General features: G+C 42.1%; 3 protein-coding genes across 3 annotated transcripts; 2 read left to right on the top strand and 1 right to left on the bottom strand.

Moving 5' to 3' along the window:
- Window positions 1–2088: 2088 nt before the first annotated feature.
- LOC128735692 (mitochondrial uncoupling protein 2-like) lies at window positions 2089–14605 on the top strand. Its single transcript, XM_053830175.1, has 4 exons — window positions 2089–2343; window positions 12413–12830; window positions 13545–13836; window positions 13900–14605. Exons 2-4 carry the CDS (start codon window positions 12699–12701, stop codon window positions 14499–14501), a joined length of 1026 nt encoding a protein of 341 aa, XP_053686150.1. The 5' UTR covers window positions 2089–2343; window positions 12413–12698; the 3' UTR covers window positions 14502–14605.
- A 67-nt stretch (window positions 14606–14672) lies between these two features.
- LOC128737700 (recQ-mediated genome instability protein 1-like) lies at window positions 14673–16685 on the bottom strand. The gene is made up of 3 exons (XM_053832395.1): window positions 15126–16685; window positions 14954–15061; window positions 14673–14886 (listed from the first exon to the last, which is right to left on the bottom strand). The coding sequence occupies exons 1-3, from the start codon at window positions 16683–16685 to the stop codon at window positions 14680–14682; spliced, it is 1875 nt and encodes a 624-aa protein (XP_053688370.1). The 3' UTR covers window positions 14673–14679.
- Window positions 16686–17249: 564 nt separating this feature from the next.
- LOC128734888 (transcription initiation factor TFIID subunit 5) lies at window positions 17250–19515 on the top strand. The gene is made up of 4 exons (XM_053829285.1): window positions 17250–17410; window positions 17469–18385; window positions 18449–19031; window positions 19091–19515. Exons 1-4 carry the CDS (start codon window positions 17348–17350, stop codon window positions 19481–19483), a joined length of 1956 nt encoding a protein of 651 aa, XP_053685260.1. The 5' UTR covers window positions 17250–17347; the 3' UTR covers window positions 19484–19515.
- Window positions 19516–23375: the final 3860 nt, after the last annotated feature.

The following is a 23375-nucleotide window of genomic DNA, read 5'->3' as shown; positions in this document are numbered from 1 at the left end:
TCAGTTCAATGAAGTTTTTAGGAACAGAAGTTCTTTAAAAAAGTAAGCCCAAACAAACAAAGATCAACATGAAACTGCCGAGCCCCACATGGTAATGTAAGAGTTATCAAGTTGAAATACAAACAACAACACGGGTCATTTGATTATCACAAACCGAAAAAAGTTCACCTAAAAAAAGCCCATGCATGATTCTGGGCGACCAAAACAGGTATACCAAACGTTTATTTGTATTTTACTTTGAAGCAGCAACGGCCAGATCGTCGTCACATGCTGAACAGAGGTGTGTCCTTTGCGCGCACCAATCAGCTTGCGAGTCGATGATTTCGATTGGAAGCGGCGTGTAACTATGCGATACGTCTGGCGCGCCGGTCATCAATTATCCGCTGCTAGCAACAGTAGTGTGGCGTTCGACTTCGGAGCACGATTGTTTGGCGGCTATCAGCCGTATAGCTACCAATTGGAATTGCCTATATGCGAAGGTGGTAGGATTGTTTGCGTCTATCAAGATAGCAATCGTCTAATGTTTTCCGTTGTATCACCTGATATAATCGGAGCTTGTTTTTAGTCCGGTTTTTTCGCACCATAAAAACAGGTAGGACCAACTGTCCTCAATCCGTGGCTTACAACAGCAATTCCAAGCAAAAACATCCTATCGAAAGAAAGACACCGAGATTTCTGCTTCATTTTTGCCAAAAATATCTTTTTCATTACAGCTAAAAACAAAAGCCATACGATCCATTGCATCCTTGCGACGTTCTTCAAAAAAATGTATTCTAAATATTTATAAAAATTACATATTTTTTAATTGTTGGGGGTCTCTTTGGAAAACACAAAAAATAGAATATTTTCAATGTTCCTGCAATCATGCAAATTAAATTCAATTTAAATTGGTTTATTAAAACAACATAATTTAATTTTAACAATCAGAAGAATTAAGATTGAAGTTTAAAGCATCTTTTCAAAGTATGTATAAACAGGTGAAGTAGCTTGATAGTTTGCTGGAGAGCAGAGTGTGAGGACAGCCAATTTGTTGACTTTGTTTATTAACACTGTATTATCTCTTAATTTCTACGATCGGTAAAGATCAATTCGCGATCAGCCTACTGAGTTTTGCCCTCAATGAAGCTAACACTTAGTTGGTTGGGATCTCTTTGATTTTGATATTAAATATCGCTTATTTTTAAAAGAGATAAATGGCCAGCTGCTTTGCATAGTCCAAATTTGTTTACAAATAGAATAATTTATTCGCCAAGGGCAAATCGTTTCCATAAATATTTTGATGAAATGCTGCAAACAGAGAATCTAAATTTTTCTCACATAGCACTGATATTAATTCGTATCATGCAAGTGTCGGTAATAATTCAAACAGTTATCCTAGTTATCCTCATGAGATGTCCAAGGAATGAGACATCGTTTCAGACATTTAGTTTAAAAATAAACTTTTGAAGGCCGTAATGGGAAGTGTTTTTTAATAGGTACGTGAAAGACATTAAAGCTCGACCGAAGTTCATTTAATGATTGAAAGTAATAGAATGCTTTAATTCCAGTTAGTCAACCAGCTGATGGATGTATTGGTCAGCCAAACAACATGCCATGCATGCATGCCAGTTCGCGTGTAAGCATGGCCGAAGCAAGGGAGGGATGGTTTATCTGCTCTGTTTTTTTTTCGAATAGTAACTAGAAAAATAAAACCTTCTTCTACTCAATTTAAGTCAACGAAACCCGGAACTCCCTAGGATTAGGATTCGCAAGCTTCGCCACCGCGTATCCGTGCCGGACGGTTCAATACTTAATGTTTTAACTAATGGCGCGTCGCGACGCGTATACATACGCATTCGCGAAACATATGTGGCTGCTGGCTGATACGACGCGACGAGAGGTCTGTTTTGCCGAACCAATACTGTACCCGAGCGAAAAAAAAGTTGCACATCGGTTGGCTGGAGCGTGGAGCCTTAAAACGATTCGAACCGACAGATCCGCGCTTCAGTCGACTGCCGACTGAGTTCTCGCTGAGACGGACTGACCGGACGAACGGACGGGATCACCGTGCATCTATAGAGGCGGAGTGAAACGATCATCGCGAAACGGTGGGCGGTTCCGGGGAGAAAAGTGAGATAACGGAAAAGGAATAAACGCCTAGCTAAGGGTGCAACAAGTGTATAAATTATGGTACCTGCGTAATCAGGAAGTTCAGAGCTAGTACTGCCGTGCAAGGAGCACCATGAACTGTGAGCACAGTGATATAGATCAGTGATTTTCCTCGTAAGGATACCGGAGATTTCCCGGATTGTGGAACGTTTTGTTTTTTTGCTTTTGTGGAAAAGTGTTCAGTGAAAGACTAAGGTAAGCTTTCGCGTTGCTAGTTTATTTGAATTCTAGTTTACATTTAAGTGTTATCTTGTGATCAAGAATTAAGTAATAAGATAACTTAATTACGTCCACAACTTAGAACACTCCTTTATTCTGTCCAACCAGTTTTATAAGCCTGAATAAATTAGTTATTCTGTTACTATGTGTTGAGCCAATGCTTAGTTTATAGAGTTAGATTTTCAACAGCTTGTGATTGATCAATTACATTAATTAGTTACATTTTTAAAGATGCAGTTTTGAGCTATATTGATGTATTTCCAAAATGGATTTTTTAGAAGAATTACCTACGACTTGGTGTTAAAAATTTAGCAATCAAAAGTTTTAATGATGTGTGAATTTATTGTTTTTCAATAACAAAAAACAAAACCAAATGAACGAGCTGCTGAGCGTAGTCTTCGGAAGTGAATAAATTTAACAAACGGTAAGTAGGACAGGAAGTTATAGTTAAGTTATTCAGGCAGACGGTAGACGATAAAACGCTTGGGTCAAAGTTGAATTTAAATGCTAGTATTGTTTGTCTGATTCACAGCAGAAAATTTTGGAACAATGAAAACACGAAAGTCGAAACTTTGAAAGTCAAAAAATACAAAAATACAAATAAGTTGCTATCATATAGTAGGAGCCCTAAGAACGACGACATCTTAAACATTTAATGATTTCATTTTTGGAAGTACTCTCAAATACTCAAATTAAGAAATCTTCTTATTGGAAATCTTGTAAAAAGCTATTGATAATTCGAATGATCATTTATGTTTCGTGCGATTTGTGTAAAACCGATAACATTGTTGATATTTTTACGCACTCGCAATTACATCAAAATAAGGGCGTTTTGTTATGGAAATATTTCAGCGCAATATTTTGATGAATGCCTAAAGGGATGGTTCTAGCAAATTAGATTCGGATCCAATATATACTACAGGGCCTAGGATAGATCATTAAACGGCGTTTGCTTCAATAGGAAACCGATTGGATGTCTTGAAAAACAACTTCAATGTCATATGAGTTACACTAAACGAATAGCGAGTAAACAAGGAAACTACCATTCATCTACAATGGTGGAAGTTAATTAATTAATTAATTTATTTTTGGGGTACTTCATCTGACTGTAAATTGTCTACATGAATAAAATTTGATTACCACATTACAGCACACATTTTTACAGAAGAATAAAAATCTTTTGCGCGAATTAATGCAAAGGCACACCGAAGTTAAACAGTTTTTCGACTTTTGCGGACGTCCTGATGCATTCCGTGAAGTGATACAGATCGAAAGCTATACATCCGTTTGAAGTCTATCAACGATGATTATTCAAAAAAAATGTTTGTCTGGTGGAATCTCCGGTTTATTTATCCTTTTGTTTAAATAACTATTACCTCAAAAACGTTTGAAAATCTTAAAAATTGAAAGGAGTGAAAATAGTTTGAGAACTAATTTAATTGAGAACTAAAATTGAGTAACATCGTGACTTTAGAAAAATTCTCATGAAAGCTTTTAATCCTTCGACTTCAGAAAAAGAATTTTTTACAAATATATTTTTTTCACTAACGCATCCACAGTTGAACACGTTGGGGACTCAAAATAGAATTTAACACACTTTGCATGCCAAATAACACGATATTCTGAGTTTCGAACGTAAAAAGTCCTTTACTGTCCGAAGCTATTGTACTCATTGGTCCGCGTCCGCCGGTCCGACAAAGCGAAATGATGAAATCAGTTATCTCCACTACCGCTGGTTACACGCCATGGCTTTCACGTCACCTATCACCACAACAGGTTTTCGTCTACAGCCCGGATGTCGTTGGCTAACCTGCGTGCCATGAGACCTCTGGGTCTATCTCTGCTTCGTTGTTCTTGTGGATTGCAGTCGAATGCTTCTCTGCAGATCTCGTTCGCTCCTCTCGTCAAGGTGTGTCCAATTCACTTCCACCTACGATCTCAAATTTCTTTTGCTATCAGCCGTTGATGATATCGACGATGGAGTTCCTCGATGGATATTCAATTGTTTGGCCACTAGGCAGCGATTAATAAATACCTGTAGTTTTTTCGTTGTCTCTGCTGAGACGCACCACGTTTCGTAGGTGCACAGTAATACGAATTTATTGTTTGAGTTGAGTTGGGGACACGGGTTTTGGGATGTACGGTAATCTAGCTTAAGAAGCAGATATTTCGCAGGCATGTAAAGGCTTCCTAGGCCTTCTAGATCCGTCTGGTTATGTTTTTCTTGGTACTACAATCGGGCGTTATCTAGTTTCCAAGATATTGAAAGGCTTTCATTTCCCGCTAATGGGAAAGTTGATGGGATTATCAGCGTTTACTACTATAGACTTAGTTTTTGCTACATTGACCCTGAGACCTGCTGCCTGGGCGCTTTCGGAGAAGTCAGTTAGCTTGCTCTGCATATCGTTTCGGCGTTGTTCGAGCAATAAGACAATGTCGTCGGCTAGGTTGAGATCATTTATGTAGCTGCTCCATCATTAGGGGAATTCAAGGCAACTCTCGATTTGGTCTACTGTCAATTGCTCCAACTAATATCTAATCCATAACGACGAGAAACAGAAGCGGTGATAAAATGCACTGCTGTCTCACGCCAGCAGTAACCCTCATAGGGTCGGACAAAACACCGTTGTGCAAAACCTTGCACGAGAACGCCTCGTACTGAACCTCGATGAGATGGATTAGCTTATCTGGAACTCCTCTACGTCTAAGTACGTCCCAGATGTTTTCGTGGTTGAGACGGTCGACCGCCTTTTCGAAGTGGACAAACACCAGCAAAAGAGAGTCCTGGAATTCGTTTATGCAGATGCGGCCATTTTGGAGTTTTGTTTGGTCGTCGCGGGAAGCCCACGTGCTGGGCTATGGAGAAAGAGCGATACACCAACGGTCATGATTATTACAAAATTCTGCGAACAGTTCTCCGTTTTCGCTCCTCTCCTAGCTTGTGGGCCTCCTAGTCTTCGTATACGACCTCGACATCATTACTATGAACCTTGGGACGACGGAGGCAGTCTACGCCAGACTAAAAACGGAGACTAGGAGGATATGAATACAACTCAATGCGTCGAAAACCAAATATATGGTAGGAAGAGGCTACAGAGAAAGCAACGTTTGCCTCCCACGGACAGTGACTATTGACGGCGATGAACTGCAAGTGGTTGACGAGTTCGTATATTTGGGATCTCTGGTCACCGCCGACAATAATACTAGTAAAGAGATTCAACGACGCATTCAAGAAGCTGAAAATCGAGTCTATTTTTCCCTCCGCAAGACGCTTTGATCAAGAAGCATATGCCGCTGCACAAAGCTGAGGATGTGCAAAACGCTAATCAGACCGGTAATCCTCTACGGACTTGAGACAGCAACTTTGCTTATGGAAGGCATACGTGCACTTGCAATATTTGAACGAAAGGTGTTGCGGACTATTTTTGGCGAAGTAAAAACGGATAGCTGACAGTGGTGTAGGTGTATGAACCACGAGTTGCAGGCACTACTTGGAGAAATTCCCATCGTACACCTGGCGAAAGTTGGCGGACTACGGCGGGCCGGTCAAATCGCAAAGATGCCGGACGACTGTGTAGTGAAATCCGTTCTTTTAAAGAACTCCGTCGGCATCATGAATAGCAGTCCAACGTGCTCAACCGGGTTGAAGCCGACCTGCGTGTGTCGAGACGTGCAACGAATTGGCAACGAGTAGCCCAGGACCGGGTACAATGGAAAGGAATTCTTGACACGACAAGAGCCACCCCGGCTCTCGGTTGCTACAGTAAGTAGTACCAGAGTATGGAATAGGCGGCATAAATCTGAAGTGGAAAGCGATTATCAAGATCGACAAGAGCAAGTCAGTGTCAATCTCAGTCTGGTCTGGTGTGCCTCAGCCCTCAGGGGAGTCATCTTGAAACATTGCTTTTCGTTACAGTCGTTTTCGTTGAACGAGCTCCCGTAACTTCTTCCTGAAGTTTATATTTTAACCCTTTATAAGGCAGTGGCAACTATATTGCCACCAACAAAAATTTTTTATTTTGCTTCTATAATTATATTGATGTCATTATAGACGCAAAACAAATATTTTGGCAATTTTATTGCCACGGCCTTATAAAGGGTTAATTTACGGCGACGTTGCGAAGATTTTTGTGATCGAAACACCGGTGCAATGTTTTAAGGATTGCCGAATTCTTCAAAACAGCGTACAACATTTCATCTGTTTTTGCAAAATGTTTGACCTAAAAGTTACTGCCGGCAAATACCATTATCTCGATTTATAATTCCTTTGCACGAAGCGTGGTTGAGTACGCGAGTATAATATGGCAACCATTCTACGAAGTCCACAAAAGGCGAAATGACTGATTTCACAAGAGAATTTTCGTTATGTCCTGTCAAATTTAGAATGATCCGAAGAGACGACTGACTATAAATCAATATGTATATTGATTGGAACGGATAGCTTTGAGAATAGAATGTGTATAACAGATGCTATGTTCTTAAAGGACCTACTTGCCGGCAGGTATAATTTACCATATCTATTAAGTCAAGTGACCGTTAATGATGGATGTTCCTTGCTAAGAAGGGTTAGAACTTTTCATTAGACAAAGGAGTGTGAAATTACGTTAGAATGGATCAGTGTTCAGAACATGGGCGTAGCGACGGGGGGGGTTTTGGGGGTTCAAACCCCCCCCAGGAGAAAATTTGTTATACACTTTCAAGCTTGAAATTTCACAGCCAGCTGTTGTTTAAAGCAGTTTAAGGAAAATGTACGGGGCTGATTGTACGATCCCCGTCGGCGTCGTGAACTTAGAGCCGGGGTGGTTTGTGCTGTTTTAAGCCCCATTTAATGCGATCTTGGGTTACTCGTCGCCCATTTTCCAGGTATCTCTAAAGTCGCAGTTTTTTACTTAAAAAATAAAAAATGTCGCTTTAGACCTGGACGAGCCATCTCGCACGTTGAGTCGCTCTGTGCCAGTGTCGGTGGGGTTGTTGTATAGAACCGTTTTCCTTACGACGTGACTGGTTCACTGTAGTTTACTGACTTTCGCCAAATGTACGTTGGTAATCTTCCCGAGCAGTGAATGTTGCCCTTGATTCATGCACCTTCGCTACCCTTCGCTCTCAGCTTGTACTTCGTCGAATGTCGTCCGTAAAGGCGCGTAAGTCCTCCGTGAGCATGGTCTATCGGTCTAATAGGGGGTTTGTACATTGTCAGGTTCCTAAGATAGCTTTGCGCAGCGTTTGGCGAAGCTCAAAGTAGGCCCGTTGTCCAGCTTGAATATGCCGCTGGATCTCCTTATTTGTGTTGTTATCCGCGGCTACCAGCGATCCCACATACACGAGCTCATCTACGACTTCTGGTTCGTCGCCGTCAACGATTATTGTTCGCGAAAAAAGCACGTTCGTCTCATTTGGTCCGCGTTAAATCAGACCAGACTAAATCGCAAAATTTAAAAGAATGAGTTAATGACAGCAAACGTTCAAGAATTTTCTAAGCTACATTTTACTTTAATAAGACTACATAAATGTTGCAAACAGTCAGTGTTATGAGATGATTTCGAACAATTGATAGCTACAAACCATACAGAGCAGCAAACTTTGAACGCATTTTTCTCGAAATAAGATTTTTGTCACTTGGCTCGGTCTGACTTAACAGCGACCATTTGAGCTATTATCATTCATGTATTTGGTCTTCGACGCGTTGATTTAAAGTCCAATCCTGCTAGGCTCCGCCTTCAGTCTAGCACAGATGGTCGGTGCTAAGTCAGACCGAACCAAGTGACAAAAATCTGATTTCGTGAAAAACGAAGTCAAAGTTTGCTGCTGCTGTGTAGTATAAAGCTGTCGATCGTTCGAAACCATTTCATATCTCTGGCTGTTTGCAACGTTTGTTTGATCTTATTAGAGTAAAATGTAGCTTACGAAATTCTTAATCGTTTGCTGTCATTAACTTATTATTTTAAATTTTGCGACTTGGTCCGGTCTGATTTAACACCGACCAGATGGCCTTCGTCGTGGAAAAGTTTCTGTCACCTGCTTAGCCAGCTGGCAAAGTCATCTGCTTAGCCAAGAAGTTTACTACATTTACTGAGGATCAAACCTCTCTTTTCGAAATCTGATCGTCGGATCACCTTACGAGCGATGTTGAGAATCATACAGCATAAGTTGTTCTTCAGCACTCTCGCTGCGTCTTGAAGAGACTCAGTTCTATGGATTTTAACAGCCTCTTCCAGCCGAGATTCGAACATACAACATACCTCAATGCTGGCTGGGAAGCCATAACCTTAACTCTGTTATTTCAATTTGATTTTTTGTTATGAGCAAAGCAAAGTCGTGGGATTAACCGTTATGTGTGCAACAGAGTACCCGGGTACCTTTTCAGTTTTAAAATAGTTATAACTCATTCAATTTAAAACATACGTCATTGAAATTTTGCGACATTGTAAAACTCGTTGATCTTAAGTTATTGCGGTTTTTTGGTGCATATCCATAAAGGGGATTAGCAATGAGAGGCACTTGAATTTTTTTATTACGTAGGAGGGCGACAAGGGTACCCGGGTACCCATGATTTGCTATGTTCATAACTTTGGCTATCTTGAACCGATTTGGATGAAACCAGTGGCATTTGATTCGTACATTTATCTAGTTTTGATTAGATAAAGCATTTGGCCATCAAATGATATGTAGTTCCCGGGAATCGATAATTCCGGAGCAACGTCCGGTAAAACGTAGGAAGCCGCTTGTTTTGAAAGAATATCAGCTTTCAGCGAATCTATAAGCTTTGAACTTGACATTGTGGACCCTTTTTTCATCTTATTATATAAATTGGTGACTTTAGATCGCATTGGCCATTCCAGAATTGGGTTCCTGTAGGGTTATAGATGGCCAGTTGGGTACATAACCCAATACTAGAATTGGTTTAGCGGATCTCTTAGATGTTTTGAACTGATATGGCCAGTTTAGTACTTATTAATAATTTCGGAATTGATTCCAAATGTATAACGGATGGTTCTACGTTTTGAACTGATCTGATAATGCTAAGCATTATCTTGAATCCTGCGGTATCATCTGTGACCCCGTAGAAACCATTTTCGAAATAACCAATCAAAATACTTCGAAATGTAAAAAATATCACCTACCGAACTAATTCCAAGAACTTTGATACCCATATTGCTAGGTTTTACTTCCAATCCTAGACTGGCCACCCATGACCCCGCAGGAACCTACTCCGGAATGGCCAACCTGATTCATCCCATTACATGAAATAGTTCATTGTATGAATTTTTAGAGTTTTTAAATTCGCATGACTGATTTTCCTGCAATACAATCAGTTTTCTATCCCACAGCGGACACTCTATCGGAATTCCGGATTTTCGGGCCCTGTATGGCCGTTTTTAATGGCCGTTTGGCCATTAAAAACGGCCGAATGATTCAAAACTAGATAAATTAACGAATCAAATGACACCTATTTCATCAAAATCGGTTTAAAATTGTTGATGTTATAACAATATCAATTGTGGGTACCCGGGTACCCTTGTCGCCCTGCTAAAGGTGTTTTTTTTGTCGCACACATAACGGTTAAACGTCCTTTCTAAGACTTGATCCCTCTTCATCGACAGACTTCGCAGTCGGCTACTACAGTACAGGACAGTTACCGGGCTAGTACAAAAATCCTACTGGCTCTATCTAGCAGCACCGCCTGGCCGAGATTCGAACATGCAACGACTGGTTTGTTAGACCAGCATCGTACCTCGAAACCAACTAAGCGGCATTTGTCTGATGAAGAACACTCAATTTCAACCAAAATAGTTTTTAACTGAAAATAATACTCCATTTCCTGAATAAGCTGCTTACGGTTAGACTATGTCAGATTTGTTTTGGTAAAACCCCCCCCAAGGAACTTTTCTGGCTACGCCCATGGTTCAGAATGAAGGTCACATTTAATAAATATCGTGATATTCTAAAAGGTGAAACGATTGAATTTACTTATTCAATTAGGTATAGTCGTAGAGTATTGTATGAGAACCATTAGGTATTACAGATGTAGTTAATTTTAACTTGGAACTAATCATAAGACCAGTGCGAGACATGAGATGACCGCCAATTAATTTGCTACCGAATTCTGAAACCCGTTCCCGGATTCTACTTGTTCGCACAGGTCCGGATGGCGTCAACAGTTCTTTAGTCATTTAGTATTTGTTCGAATGGATGTTTGAGCTATTCATAAAAACAGATCTTTTTTCAACGAAAATTGTAAGATCTAGCAGCTACATGAATCGCAATTGAATATTCTTTTGGTTGGATTTTAAATTCACTAGTGAAAATGTGGTTTTCATATGGAGTCTGGTAAATTTTCTCTGTAATTGATTAACAGATTTTAAAAGCATTCTTCTCGATTTTATATATCGATCAAGTATAGTTTCAATAAAAAAATTCACTCCGATCAGAATTAAACAATATGCTATAACACATGCCGATCGAAACTCAGAATATATAGTTTTTGATCGGAGTGGGCCCGATCGGGTAAATAGCTTCGATTTTACATTTCAACCGGGCCCGTCCTGATCAAAAATCATATCATCAATTTTTTCGATCGGTATGTGGAATTGAATTGAGACATTTTTGAGCATTAAATTCCCTTAGAGTGACAATCTGAGATATTCTGATTGAAGCTGATAGTTTCGATCCAAAGTGTTGATTTGACCATGAAATCTGAGAATTTGTTTATCTATAACAGGTAGGTAGTTTAGAAATCTGCCAAAAATAATCGTATAGGAAAAACATGGATGGAATCTCGTTTACGAAGTAAAGGAAGGTAGCAATGGAAAAGTTTTCGTAAATAGCACATTGTTACCTATGACAATGGAAAATTTCCTGCGGGATGGAGAATCAGGTGTGGCTTGGGTTCAAGCCGGCTTGAGTCCGATAAGCGAATGGGATTTTCCTTTCGTACCTTCTTCCATTTGCGTTGTAGAATGGTTTAATTTACGAGAACTCAAATTTGTTTACATTTTTTCATCGAGATTATACATTCGAGATGACGAACTTGAAACGAAGTTCAATTAAATGGCTTAATCATTCTTGATTCGTACAGATCATTGATATTGACATTAGACAGAATTATCAGCCAACTGACGATGAATTAGACAGGACTTTGAAATTACTGTACAAACACTTGAAAATATTTCTAAAAAGAAATGTTTGAAGTATGTTGAAATATCGTGGCAGGAGTTGTTATTTGAAAACCTCAACAAGTGGAACTAAAACAGCACGATTGTTTTCGTAACATTATTTTGTGGGACATAAGTCACTATGATGCGGCAACGGTTTAGTTGCGTTGTTTTTTTTGTTTAGTTTGTCTGAGACTTAGGAAAACCGGCCAGCCAGATTCACAGGTTGTAATAGGCTAATGATAATTTTCAGCATTGAATCCGGTCGATCGGCGATAAACTGGCAAGGTCGTTTTTGTTTGGCCTCAAACATTGAAATCTAGCTCGCATGTGCGCCGCTACTTCTGTTCGTTCGTCCGTAAACAGCGCTAAATCGCACCAGACAAAACACCTGAAGTGATGTGACGCGTTCGCGAGAGGATATTATGCGCACACGAGCTCTCGCTTAATAGTTGGCGCAAAAATCGGCATAACCGTTGAGCGGAGCAGCGCGGTATCCATCCGGCAAGGAGATTTAATGACATCGAAACTTTTTGCATACCGGCTTTTCCAAACACAGCGAACTCGGCAAGTCATGCTTGTTGTGCTGTGTAAGATAACCTACGTAAGTGCCGTGAACTTGGCTAGAGCCTTTTTGCAATGGGGAGATTGATCGTTTGACGCAGAGCTAAATAATTATAATAAAAATAGGGCACAATTAGAGATCGTTCGATGTTGAGAAAATGTAAAATAATTTTCTCATATCAATGTCATGTTAAAATATAACTTTTTTAACAAAAAAATTCCAACAAGTTCACAAATCTTTCAAATATGATTTATCTAAAAAAGTAAGGTATTCGCTCGAGGATGTATGTAGGTAATAAAAAATTTCTCTATATCTATCTCTTTCGCAGGCTACAATTGGCCACCTATTGGGTTTCATTGTTTCGCATCCTTTCCTTTCGAGCCTATAAGTTCGGAGACAATCGCCGCAGCAAGGCATTCACTGTTTTGTGCTTCATCGCTTAAGTGTTGTGTTTCTCATTTTCTATATACAATATATATTGCTGGCAATTACCAAACCGGCGAACTGTGGAAATATAATAAATTAAACCAAGGAGCACCAATTATTGTGTAACTAGACACTCGCCAAGTAAAAACCGACACACAGTCATCACATCACAATCATCAGCTATCATCATGAACCGTCAATTTCCGCAACGACAAGAGCTGACCGCTTCGGTGCCGGTCAAACTGCTCACAGCCGGAACGGCCGCGTGCTGGGCCGATTTCGTCACATTTCCGCTGGATACGGCCAAAGTGAGACTGCAGGTGAGTTGTGTTTTGTTTTTAGTTTGTAAGAGCAGCATTAATGCCACCGTTTAGAGTTGTTTTATTATTAATTCTTGACTTTAGTGCCACCTTTTGAATACAATTGCTATAAAGTTTTTAGATTGTGTAGATTATTGTATGGGCGAATACGGTAGTTCCGTCGGTACGTTGTCTAGGATTGATTGTTTTGGTACAAAGTCTGGCTCGTGTCGTTGCAGTTGGCAGCTGAAAATAGTAAACTATTCTCGCGATGGATTGCAACACATCAGAAAGCACAACGTGCCGAAGATTACCGTGCCGTGCCTCTTTACACTATTGTTGTGTTTTATTTTGTTCACATGCCGATCGTTGAATGCACTGCACAATATGATTTTATGATTGTCACAGAATAATTTTCAAGTCTGTCATATAGTTGGAATGGCAATCCACTGTATTCAATGGAACTATTGCAAATTCCATGTTTATATGTGAACTTTGGACGACGATTAAATTCGCGCGGCAATAGTCTCTTTATTCTATGACAATGCCGATGAAAAAGGCAATAACTGCTTTTACTTATTGCTTTATCTTTGTATTTGTATTTGTGGCGTTCGTCATTCTAGAGTTTGCATACTTAAACGAAATTGATTTTTTTTGCCTTATATTTAAACCTTTGTAAAATCAAGATAAGACTCGATATGAACCATACTAACAGTTTTCTTTCTTCTCCCGCAGATCCAGGGAGAGCAACCGGTGCGAAGCGCAGCGCTAAAACCAACGACAGCTGTTGGTAATATCAGCAGTGCGCCGGTGCAGTCGCTCAAACTAAATCCCACCGCGTTTCCCGTGGTACAGCATGTGCAGTACCGCGGGCTTGTCGGAACAATTACGACCATCACCCGCCAGGAGGGCTTTCGCACGTTATACAGTGGCCTGTCGGCTGGGCTGCAGCGTCAGATGTGCTTCTCCTCGATTCGGATAGGACTGTACGATACAGTCAAAGTATTTTATTCGTCTATTTTTAAAGGTCAGTTAATCAACCGATCAATTGGTTTGCATTTAATTTAATTGTTCACTTTTCCATCAACAGAAAACGAAGCGGGTCTTCAAATTGCCACTCGAATCTGCGCTGGACTAACAACCGGTGGCCTAGCAGTAATGCTAGCTCACCCGACCGACGTGGTTAAGGTTCGCTTCCAGGCCGCAACCAGATCGACAACCGGTCGTCGGTACACTTCCACGCTGGAAGCGTACCGAACGATAGGCCGCGAAGAAGGCGTGCGTGGATTATGGAAAGGCGCAGTCCCCAACATCGGCCGTAATGCTATCATCAACGTGGCCGAAATCGTATGCTACGATGTGGTGAAGGATTGCCTGTTAACCTATACGCACATTCCGAACGATGTTCGGTTACATTTCAGCGCCGCAGTGATAGCCGGTTTTGCGGCCACTGTAGTCGCTTCACCGGTTGATGTAGTTAAGACCCGTTATATGAACTCTCCGAAGGGGCAATACAAAGGTGTGATAGAGTGTGCCATCAAGATGGGCAAGAAAGAAGGCGTGGGCGCATTCTACAAAGGATTCGTACCATCTTTTGCACGGTTAGTCTCGTGGAATGTAGTGATGTGGATCACCTACGAACAAATGAAGTTATTACTTTTTAAACCGCAAGTCATCGAACGTCGTCACTAGTTTCGAACGTAGTCATTACTCATTAGGCATATAGATGGTAGGCAAAGTCTATAACGATATTATTTTTTTTAACCATTGACATTGTGATTCAAAATGAAATCAATAAGAAGAATGTAAACTGATCAATAAATTTTTAGATTTATATTTTTACAAACAAATTCGTCGTATAATCTTGTACTCACTGGCCAGTATCACAATTCGAGGGAATGATTTCTCGTAAATGTTTCGCATGGATTTCTTTGTTAACTTTATCGGTTAGTACAGCTAACCGAGGACTGGTACAATCGTATATCTCCATTACGAAGGGAAATTCGTTGCCTTGGTGGTAACGAATTCGCATGAAAGTGCGTAGCTCTTGGAGCTGGTTTTTGAACTTGATTAGGATCTGAAAAGAAGAAAAAAATGCAATCGTAAAGAAGGTCCCTATGAACATGAACACTTTTTAACTGTACCTCTTCGAGGAGCTTCATAACTTGGGCATTTTTGGCTCGTTTCATCTGCTGTATCGAGCCAGCATCATATCCAACCATTTTACTGATAACCGTAGTATGGAAACGGACCTACAAAACAATTATTGTTGTACAGAAAAAAATATTAACGTTAAAGCAAAAAGACTGAACTAACCGGCAAAAACCGCTCGGAACGATCGGTTATCATGACGCCCAGCTTCCAACCATCATCCGTAACGCGGATACGTTCGAAAACTTCTTCGACTTCGCCGAACACCACGAAGGTACGCTCCTCCCTGTCCAGGTCGTTCAGTTGACTGATTTGCGCGACCGTCACCAAGCTGTAGCCTTCCAGCTGAAATCTATAGCGGGGTGAAAGAATGTCATCACCACCCGGCTGAGATTCAACCAGTTGGAAGTCGTCACCATCGAGGCTATCCTCGAAGAAGGCCGAAACGGAGCATTTGTCGAAGTTTTTGCTGGTGGAAGGTTGCTGGCCATCGTCGATGAACTTGGACGATTGTGGTTGTACCGTCCGGACGGGCGTGCGGTCCGTAGACGACGAGAGCCTAGCACGCTTTGTTGGTTGTATTGGCGATCGGGGGTTTTCATGCAGTGCAAATTGTTGCTCATCATACGAAGTAACCATGTTGTTTTGCTCATTGCGTATTTCATCTTCCAAAGAATTCATAGCGTCGATGTCATCGTCAGGGTACTCAAAATTAGGTTGACGAATTGTTGGTAATTTTGAACGCGATGACGTGGGTGACGGTTGTGAAGTTTTCGTAGACGATACTTGCTGATCCATAATTTCTTTCTCCTGCAAATTCATTATCTCTATATCATCATCGTCATCCATCAGGGTGCTTATCGTTGGAACTTGTTCGGGAGCCTGTTCTTTTCTTCCATCAATCCCATCTAAATCAATGTCTAAAAACATATCGTCTTCCAAATCATCAATATGTCTAGTTCCAAGCGGTTTCGCCGGAGATGGAAATACCATTGGAATCGACGGGATACTGTTGTACGTGGTTTTTCGATTTTTCTCTACAACTGTGGGTTCCTCGTATTCTGTTTTAGGATTAGGATTTAAAGGTTGTCCCAGAGCACGCAGTAAAATATTTTCAAACGCATGGGAAATCAGCATTGTGTCAACTTCACCGCCGAGTATTCTGACATGTCTCGGTTCAAGAAAAAGCACCTTATTGATGCAACGAATTGGACCCGTTAGCAAGATTTTAACCCCTGGAGGAAGCTTCGTATTTAGGGCAGCTATTGGATTATGCTCCATTCCGATAACCGTACGCTTTCCATCGGTCAGTTCCAGCTTCAGCATGCGTTTCTTTTTAACGTGTTGATTTTGATTTCTTCGCATTTGAATCTCATCTTCAGCTTCATCCAATTTCTTATTGTACAAATTCCTCAGTTGATCGTAACACGGTTCGGAAATATCGATCAAATAGTTAAGCTGCAACGGAAAACTTCCGTTCAAAGTGAAGCATTTCGTTTCCGTCTCGACAATGGCTGGTAGCGACGATACACCAACCTCGCCCAAATCCGCAAGTATCCACTGGTCGAAGGCGAACTTGAACAGGGCATCGTTCGACGTTTTGGGATTTTCTTGCAAGCAAAACGAAACACAACCATTTATCCATTCGTCCACTACTTTTATGTTGTAGTCCCGTATGAAGCGGTTTTTCACATATGTAGCCCGATTAGTTTCACCTTGAATCATTGCCACGATAAGTTGAACCGTGCAGCTCCCCACTTCCTTTAGCCTGTACTGAGAATACTGAAAGGAAAGGAATGATAAACTCGTACCCTCTACCGACCGCGACCAGCAAGTTATTTTTATTAATTTTCGCGCTGGATTGGAATGTTTGTAAATATTTTTTTGCGCACAGACAAAAAATCGTACGGACGATATCGATATTTTAACAAAAAGAATATCGATACTTGGCGCTGCGAAAATTATATCGACGACGAAGGTGCACCGAGAAAAATAACAAACATATGAACGCATCCTTTGTGGTTTTCCGGGTTTTCCAAATGTTCCATATTGTCGCCTATTTCAAAAAGTCGAAGGGGTAATCAAGTAATCAAGTACATACCAAGATACCTAAATTTACTAAATTCGAAAGAAATTTCTTTTTCTTATTTATATATACGATGCCCACGAGTTCTCATCGGAAACAAACAAGGAAACAAAGAAAAAAGAGCTTACAGTCAAATTCACCAGTCTTTCGTAGGTGTATCTCTATAAAGTTTAAACGTCGTCCATTCGATTGTGATTGTCATAAAGGAAAGGATTTTCTTTTGTGTCGCCATCGCCACTCGAAAAATTGAAAGAATTTTATCTTAATTACACAAAATAACAGCGGAAGTGCTAACTACGCGATGGCCCAAAACAAAACGGACCTTATGGCCGTTTTGGCTGTTCTGAAAAAGTACAACTTAAAGGTAGGTCAACTTCATAAAACTGAATCAAACATTGTTAACATTATTCGATTGTACGCAGGGAGCTGAAGATGTTCTTAAAAAAGAAGCCGGCCTTTCGGATGTTCCGGAAAATGCCGCCGGCGAAGCGGATGTTAACAGCGTGCTGGCAGCGTATAAAAGTGAAGGAGATCCAGATATTTATGAACAATCATATATGGAGCTGCGCAGGTTTGTGGAGGAATCGCTGGACATCTACCGACACGAATTAGCTCTGATATTGTACCCGGTACTGGTACACATGTACATTGAATTGCTGTACAATGGTCATGAAGAGCAGGCGAAAAAATTAATAACCAAATTCGGTCCAGAGCAGGAGTATTACTATCAGGATGAGCTAACGAAATTAGCCATGGTGACCAAGAGAGATCAAATGAGCGGGAACGATTTGACTGATACTTTTAAATCAAATGCATTTACTATCCGTATTTCGCGAGATACACTGTCGTTGCTGAAACGACATTTACACGAGAAGAAAGCTTCCGTCATATTGAACATCGTTAATGAGCACTTGTTTTTTGATCTGTACGAAGGTGTGGCTCGTAACAAGGCACAATGTGATGCCACTTCCGGAGCGATGATTGGTGAAGCGAAACGTCTGGATAATAAAGTTAAGGTATACTATGGATTGTTGAAGGAACCGGATGTTCAGACGTTAGTTCAGGCTCCGCCTGAGGAAGACGATGATATGGATCCAGATGCACCGGATAAGCCTAAAAAGAAAAAACCTAAAAAGGATCCATTGTTTTCGAAGAAGTCGAAATCAGACCCGAACGCACCAGCATTGGATCGAATCCCACTTCCAAAGCTTAAGGATGTTGATAAGGTGGAAAAAATTAAATCCCTACGAGAGGCCTCAAAACGGGTTAACTTGGGACCGGATTGCTTACCGTCCGTTTGTATGTATACGATGTTGAATGCAAACTACACTGTGACATGGTATGTTGTGATTGTTTTATGCTTTAACCGCTTTAACTGAAATTATGATTGTTGATTTTACAGTGCGGAAATTTGTGAAGACTCCAGCTTGATTTCGATAGGGTTTTCCGATTCTTCCATAAAAGTTTGGTCCCTTTCGCCGGTCAAACTACGTGAAATGAAGACTGCCGATCAACTGAAAGAGATAGATCGTGATGCGGATGATGTTTTGATTCGTATGCTGGATGATCGGAAAGCGGAAACCAGTCGCGTACTGCACGGTCATAGTGGCCCGGTGTTTCGTTGCGCATTTTCACCGGACAGAACCATGCTGCTGTCCTGTTCAGAAGATTGCACTATTCGACTATGGTCGCTGCACACCTGGACCTGTGTGGTGGTGTACAAAGGACATCAGTTTCCCGTTTGGGATGTACGCTTCTCACCACATGGGCACTATTTTCTGAGCTGCTCGCACGACAAAACGGCTCGCCTTTGGGCGACGGACTCTCACCAACCGCTACGCGTATTCGCAGGTCATTTGTCGGACGTTGATGTTTGCATCTTTCATCCAAATTCAAATTACGTCGCCACCGGTTCAAGCGACCGAACCGTACGCCTGTGGGATGTTTGCGTCGGCAATCATTTGCGACTTATGACGGGCCATAAGGTGAGTTTAGTTTGAATCATTTTTTGAAAGATGGATTTCAAATCTTGTCCTTTTTGTAGGCTCCCATCTACTCGCTGGCATTCTCGATGTGCGGTCGCTATTTGGCTTCCGGTTCTGCCGATTGTCGCATTCTGGTTTGGGATCTAGCCCATGGGCACCTAATCGCAGCGCTTTGTGGCCATTCGGCTTCGATCCACTCGCTCTGTTTTAGCCGTGATGGTACGGTGCTCGCAACTGGTGGACTGGACTGCTGTCTGAAGCTTTGGGACTTTAGCAAATTGTGCGAAGATATCAGCGGCGAAAATGTTAACGTTTCGCACAACCCAGATGTACGGGACGGAGAACCGTACCTGTTGCGTTCGTTCCCGACGAAGCAGACGCCGTTTTTGACGCTGCATTTTACTCGGAGGAATTTACTCCTCGGCGTCGGCATGTTCGAAGGATCCGTCTAGTATGGTAAGCTTGATTAAAAACTTTTTTATAACCGAATAATGATACAAAATAAATGTATGAACTGAAAATTAATTTGTTTTAAAAACAATCTAATCATGGAATATCTTTGATTAGCGTTTTATCGAAGATTACATAAAGATGTGTTCAGACAATTTTTTGGCAACATTTGGAATGCGACATGTCGCTAGTTGTTGCTCAAGCAGCTGCTTCTGTTGTCACTTGGACATTTGTGATATGTTGCTATAATTACGCGGAAACATCGGGCAACAGTTAGGAATTAGTTGCCTGCAACATGTTGGCAACCTAAATGCACCTTAAGCGTTTGAGTGAGGGATATGTTAACCGGAGTAGTTTGTTTTACGGCTTTAATCAATCCATAAGAGAAAAAGGGCCTAGCACCAGTTCAAGTTCCAAGCTATTTTAAAACAAACATGACCACTCCAACGACAAGTTCCTAGCCTACTGGAAAAAATGCTTCAGCGATCCGGATCCGGTTCGTTAAGTCTGCCTCCATACCACTTCTGTTAGGCCACGTGAAGTCGTGAACTGGCCTACGTGGAAGTTCTTGGAACTGGAAGATCTTTGGGAAGCAGTCAAGCCGAAGCTGGATGAAAATGTAACTCGGGCGGCTGCCGTCGATGCTCCAACGCCAGCAATTCCAAGCGCAATTCAAAGCGAAAATTATCCTTTTATTGGATCCGGTGAATTACGTAAATGTGGTCGAGGTTGGAAGCAGGGTTCGAGGACACCGGTTGGACGTCCCTAACTACCAACGACTCCATGGAAAAATTCATCAACGGTATCATAGAAACGGCACACCAGCTATGAGGAACCGGTTTTGCAATCGGCAACGCGGGGATTGGAACCATCTATCTTCATCAGGAGCTGTATATGTAAGTAACCGTGCGAAAACCCAGTCAAGAGCAATGAAGAGCCGCATCCGTCATTCAGCAAAGGGCCAAAATGTAGGCGGTGGCACGAGTTTGGCCATATTGCAAAGGAATGTTTGTCAACTCCCATCAAGAAGGGTAAAGCGTGGTGTACGATGCTGTCGGCGTTCGAGGTACACAAATGTAGGGAATGAGGGCAGGGCCAGGGAGAGAGACGACAGAGAGAGACAAAGAAAGTAACATCAGGAGTTTAATCGTATGAATAGTTTTGTGGAAGACGGACGATAATAAGCGCATAATAATTGAATGAATTACCGAAGGTATTGGACCGTCGGGACACGATATTGGGACGACTGGTAATTTGATTCTGGTGCTTCCAATAATTTTGCTAAGACGGAGCGGTTCCTGGAGAGCTCCTCGAGGAGCAGTGGTACAGTCGTTAACGCCAACAACAGACCACTGAAGGTAATAGCCTTCGACAAATTTGGTTTCGGCGAATCAGATTGTCAAACGTGGCCGTACGGCTACGTTCAGCAAGAATGGTATTAAAGTTATGAATTCTGGATGATGAAATAACGGCTACTGAAAGTAGAAAGCGCTAAAGCTGGATCAGCTGCAATTAGAAGTCCTGGCGTGTTCGTCGCAACAGAGTGCGGAGATGTGGCATAAGATACTGCCCATGTCAACTTAGACAATCTGCAACAGATGAAAGATGTTTCCGTAGTCGAGTGTGATAAGTCGTCCAGGAGGAGCGAAAAATGCACGATATGTGCTATGGGTAAGCACACATGTTTGCCAGCAAGTCCGGTGACGAGCGTCAGATCTGCTGGAATTTGTTCACTCAGATACTTGCGGACCTATGGAGGAAGAATCGCTGGGTGAAGGCCGATACTATTTAACGTTCATTGATGACAAATCTTGCCGAATCTTCATGTACTTCTTATAGGAAAAGTCAGCGAAAGGCGTTGAAGCGAATGTGCCAAAGACGTTCTGGACCGAAATATGAACTCCTGATGCATGTTCCAGGGGCGAAAGCGATAGCACAAATTCCAAAAATAGAAGCGTAACGAATGCACACTCACTGGATTCGACGAAGAAACCCGAGTGTACCGTTTGTGGGACATGAAATTTATAAAAAAATTATTGTCAAGAGCCGAGTGTCAGGCTTATCAGCAAGAGAGAAGAGCAGCCGTCGTCAACTTTCAAAACTCAGTTAACGGCACCTGATCGTAAGATAATCCGTCTTGATCTGGATGATCCATTGCCGTTCGTGCAGGTCTCCGAAGACAGAAAACTACCAAACGAAGAAGAAAATGCAAACGATATCCAAGCTGTGCCAAAAACTTTCCGTTGTTACCGACATTCGGTACCGTCGCCCGCCCCGATACGATCTGGAACGACTCCAGTTACCTGGATTCGCTACTGAGTATGCGCAGCGCTTTGGGACTGCGCTGCCGGGTGAGGCTAAAAGTCATCTCGAGAACTGCTGGGATAGTGTTAAAGCAGTCATCAACAGCGCAGCAAAAGGAGCCATTGGGTTTGCTGAGAGGAGTCGACGTAACAGGAATGCCAGAGGATGTTAGATGAGAAGAATGCTGTGCGGACGTCGATGCTGCAGCAGAAGAGTCGTCAAAACGTGGAACGATATAAACAGAAACGAAGACTGCAATTCCAGTTTTTCCGCGATAAGATGTTAGACGTGTCTCATGGAAGAAAAGGAATGCGAGGACATGGAACAGCTGTATCCTTATGCCATAGAGGATGGCGGAAATCGGACATCGGACTGAAAGCTGAAGCCAAACGGATTGGACTTGTCATTAATGTATCGAAAACAAAATACATGAAAGGAAGAGGCTCTAGAGAAGTGAATGCTGACCTCCCTCCCCGGATTCATTAGACGGTGATGAAATCGAAGTTGTAGAAGAGTTCGTGTATCTGGGCTCACTGGTTACCGCAGACAACGACACCAGCAGAGAAATACAAAGACGCATTATGGCAGGAAATCGTGCCTACTTTGGACTTCGTAGGACGCTGCGATCGAACAAAATTCGCCACCGCACGAAGTAAACAATCTACAAGACGCTGATTAGACCGGTAGTCCTTTACGGCCATGAGACATGGACTATGCTCGTGGAGGACCAACGCGCCCTTAGTTTTTTCGAACGGAAGGTGTTGCGCACCATCTACGGCGGAGTGCAGATGGAAGACGGAACGTGGAGGAGGCGAATGAACCATGAATTGCATCAGCTGCTTAGGGAACCACCCATCGCTGCCATCGCAAAAATCGGTCGCCTGCGATGGGCTGGACATGTCGTGAGGATGTCGGACGACTGTCCGGTTAAAAAAGTTCTCAATAACGATCCGACTGGAACGAGACGGCGGGGCAGCGAGCAAGATGGATTGATCAAGTGGAAGGCGACCTGCGGACACGACACAGACTACGTGGTTGGCGAATTGCGGTCATGGACCGAGTGGAATGGAGTCGGCTTCTTCGTACAGTAGAGGAAACTACGGCCTGGAGCTGATTAAGCATTAAGAAGCGTCACGACAGGAGGGATCTTGTCGGATGAACGTAAGGTGATCGAAAGGTGGAAGTAGCACAGGTAGGAAACCTTTCTGCAACGGCTGATAGTCTGGATCTGGGAAACAGAACAGCTACCGGAGGAGTGGAAGGAGGGAGTAATATGCCCAATATGCAGGAAGGGCGATAAGTTGGAATTTGAGAACCATCGAGTAATCACCATTCTCAACGTCGCTTATAAAGTATTTTCTCAGATCATCTTTCGCTGTCTATCGTCGCTAGCAAGTAGATCTGTGGGACGTTATCAAGCCGGTTTTGTGGACGGGCGATCAACAACGGACCAAACCCTTGTGCTGCGACAGATCCTCAAAAAGCGTCGCGAGTACCAATTCCCTACGCACCAACTTTTTATAGATTTTAAGGCTGCCAATAATACTATTGACCGTGAAGAGCTAAAGAAAATTATGGACGAGTACCAGG

This window comes from Sabethes cyaneus, chromosome 2, assembly GCF_943734655.1.
Source record: "Sabethes cyaneus chromosome 2, idSabCyanKW18_F2, whole genome shotgun sequence".
NCBI lineage: Eukaryota > Metazoa > Arthropoda > Insecta > Diptera > Culicidae > Sabethes > Sabethes cyaneus.
Note: the sequence above shows the minus strand (reverse complement) of the source record. Positions and strands in the feature narration are given on the sequence as shown.

Coding starts and splice junctions, on each gene's coding strand:
- LOC128734888 (XM_053829285.1), top strand. CDS start 17,348: ATGGCCCAAAACAAAACGGACCTTATGGCCGTTTTGGCTGTTCTGAAA. Junction 17,411..17,468: donor TGAAAAAGTACAACTTAAAG/GTAGGTCAACTT, acceptor GATTGTACGCAG/GGAGCTGAAGATGTTCTTAA. Junction 18,386..18,448: donor GCAAACTACACTGTGACATG/GTATGTTGTGAT, acceptor TTGATTTTACAG/TGCGGAAATTTGTGAAGACT.
- LOC128735692 (XM_053830175.1), top strand. CDS start 12,699: ATGAACCGTCAATTTCCGCAACGACAAGAGCTGACCGCTTCGGTGCCG. Junction 12,831..13,544: donor CGGCCAAAGTGAGACTGCAG/GTGAGTTGTGTT, acceptor CTTCTCCCGCAG/ATCCAGGGAGAGCAACCGGT. Junction 13,837..13,899: donor TTATTCGTCTATTTTTAAAG/GTCAGTTAATCA, acceptor TTCCATCAACAG/AAAACGAAGCGGGTCTTCAA.
- LOC128737700 (XM_053832395.1), bottom strand. CDS start 16,685: ATGATTCAAGGTGAAACTAATCGGGCTACATATGTGAAAAACCGCTTC. Junction 15,062..15,125: donor GTTCCGAGCGGTTTTTGCCG/GTTAGTTCAGTC, acceptor ATTGTTTTGTAG/GTCCGTTTCCATACTACGGT. Junction 14,887..14,953: donor TTATGAAGCTCCTCGAAGAG/GTACAGTTAAAA, acceptor TCTTCTTTTCAG/ATCCTAATCAAGTTCAAAAA.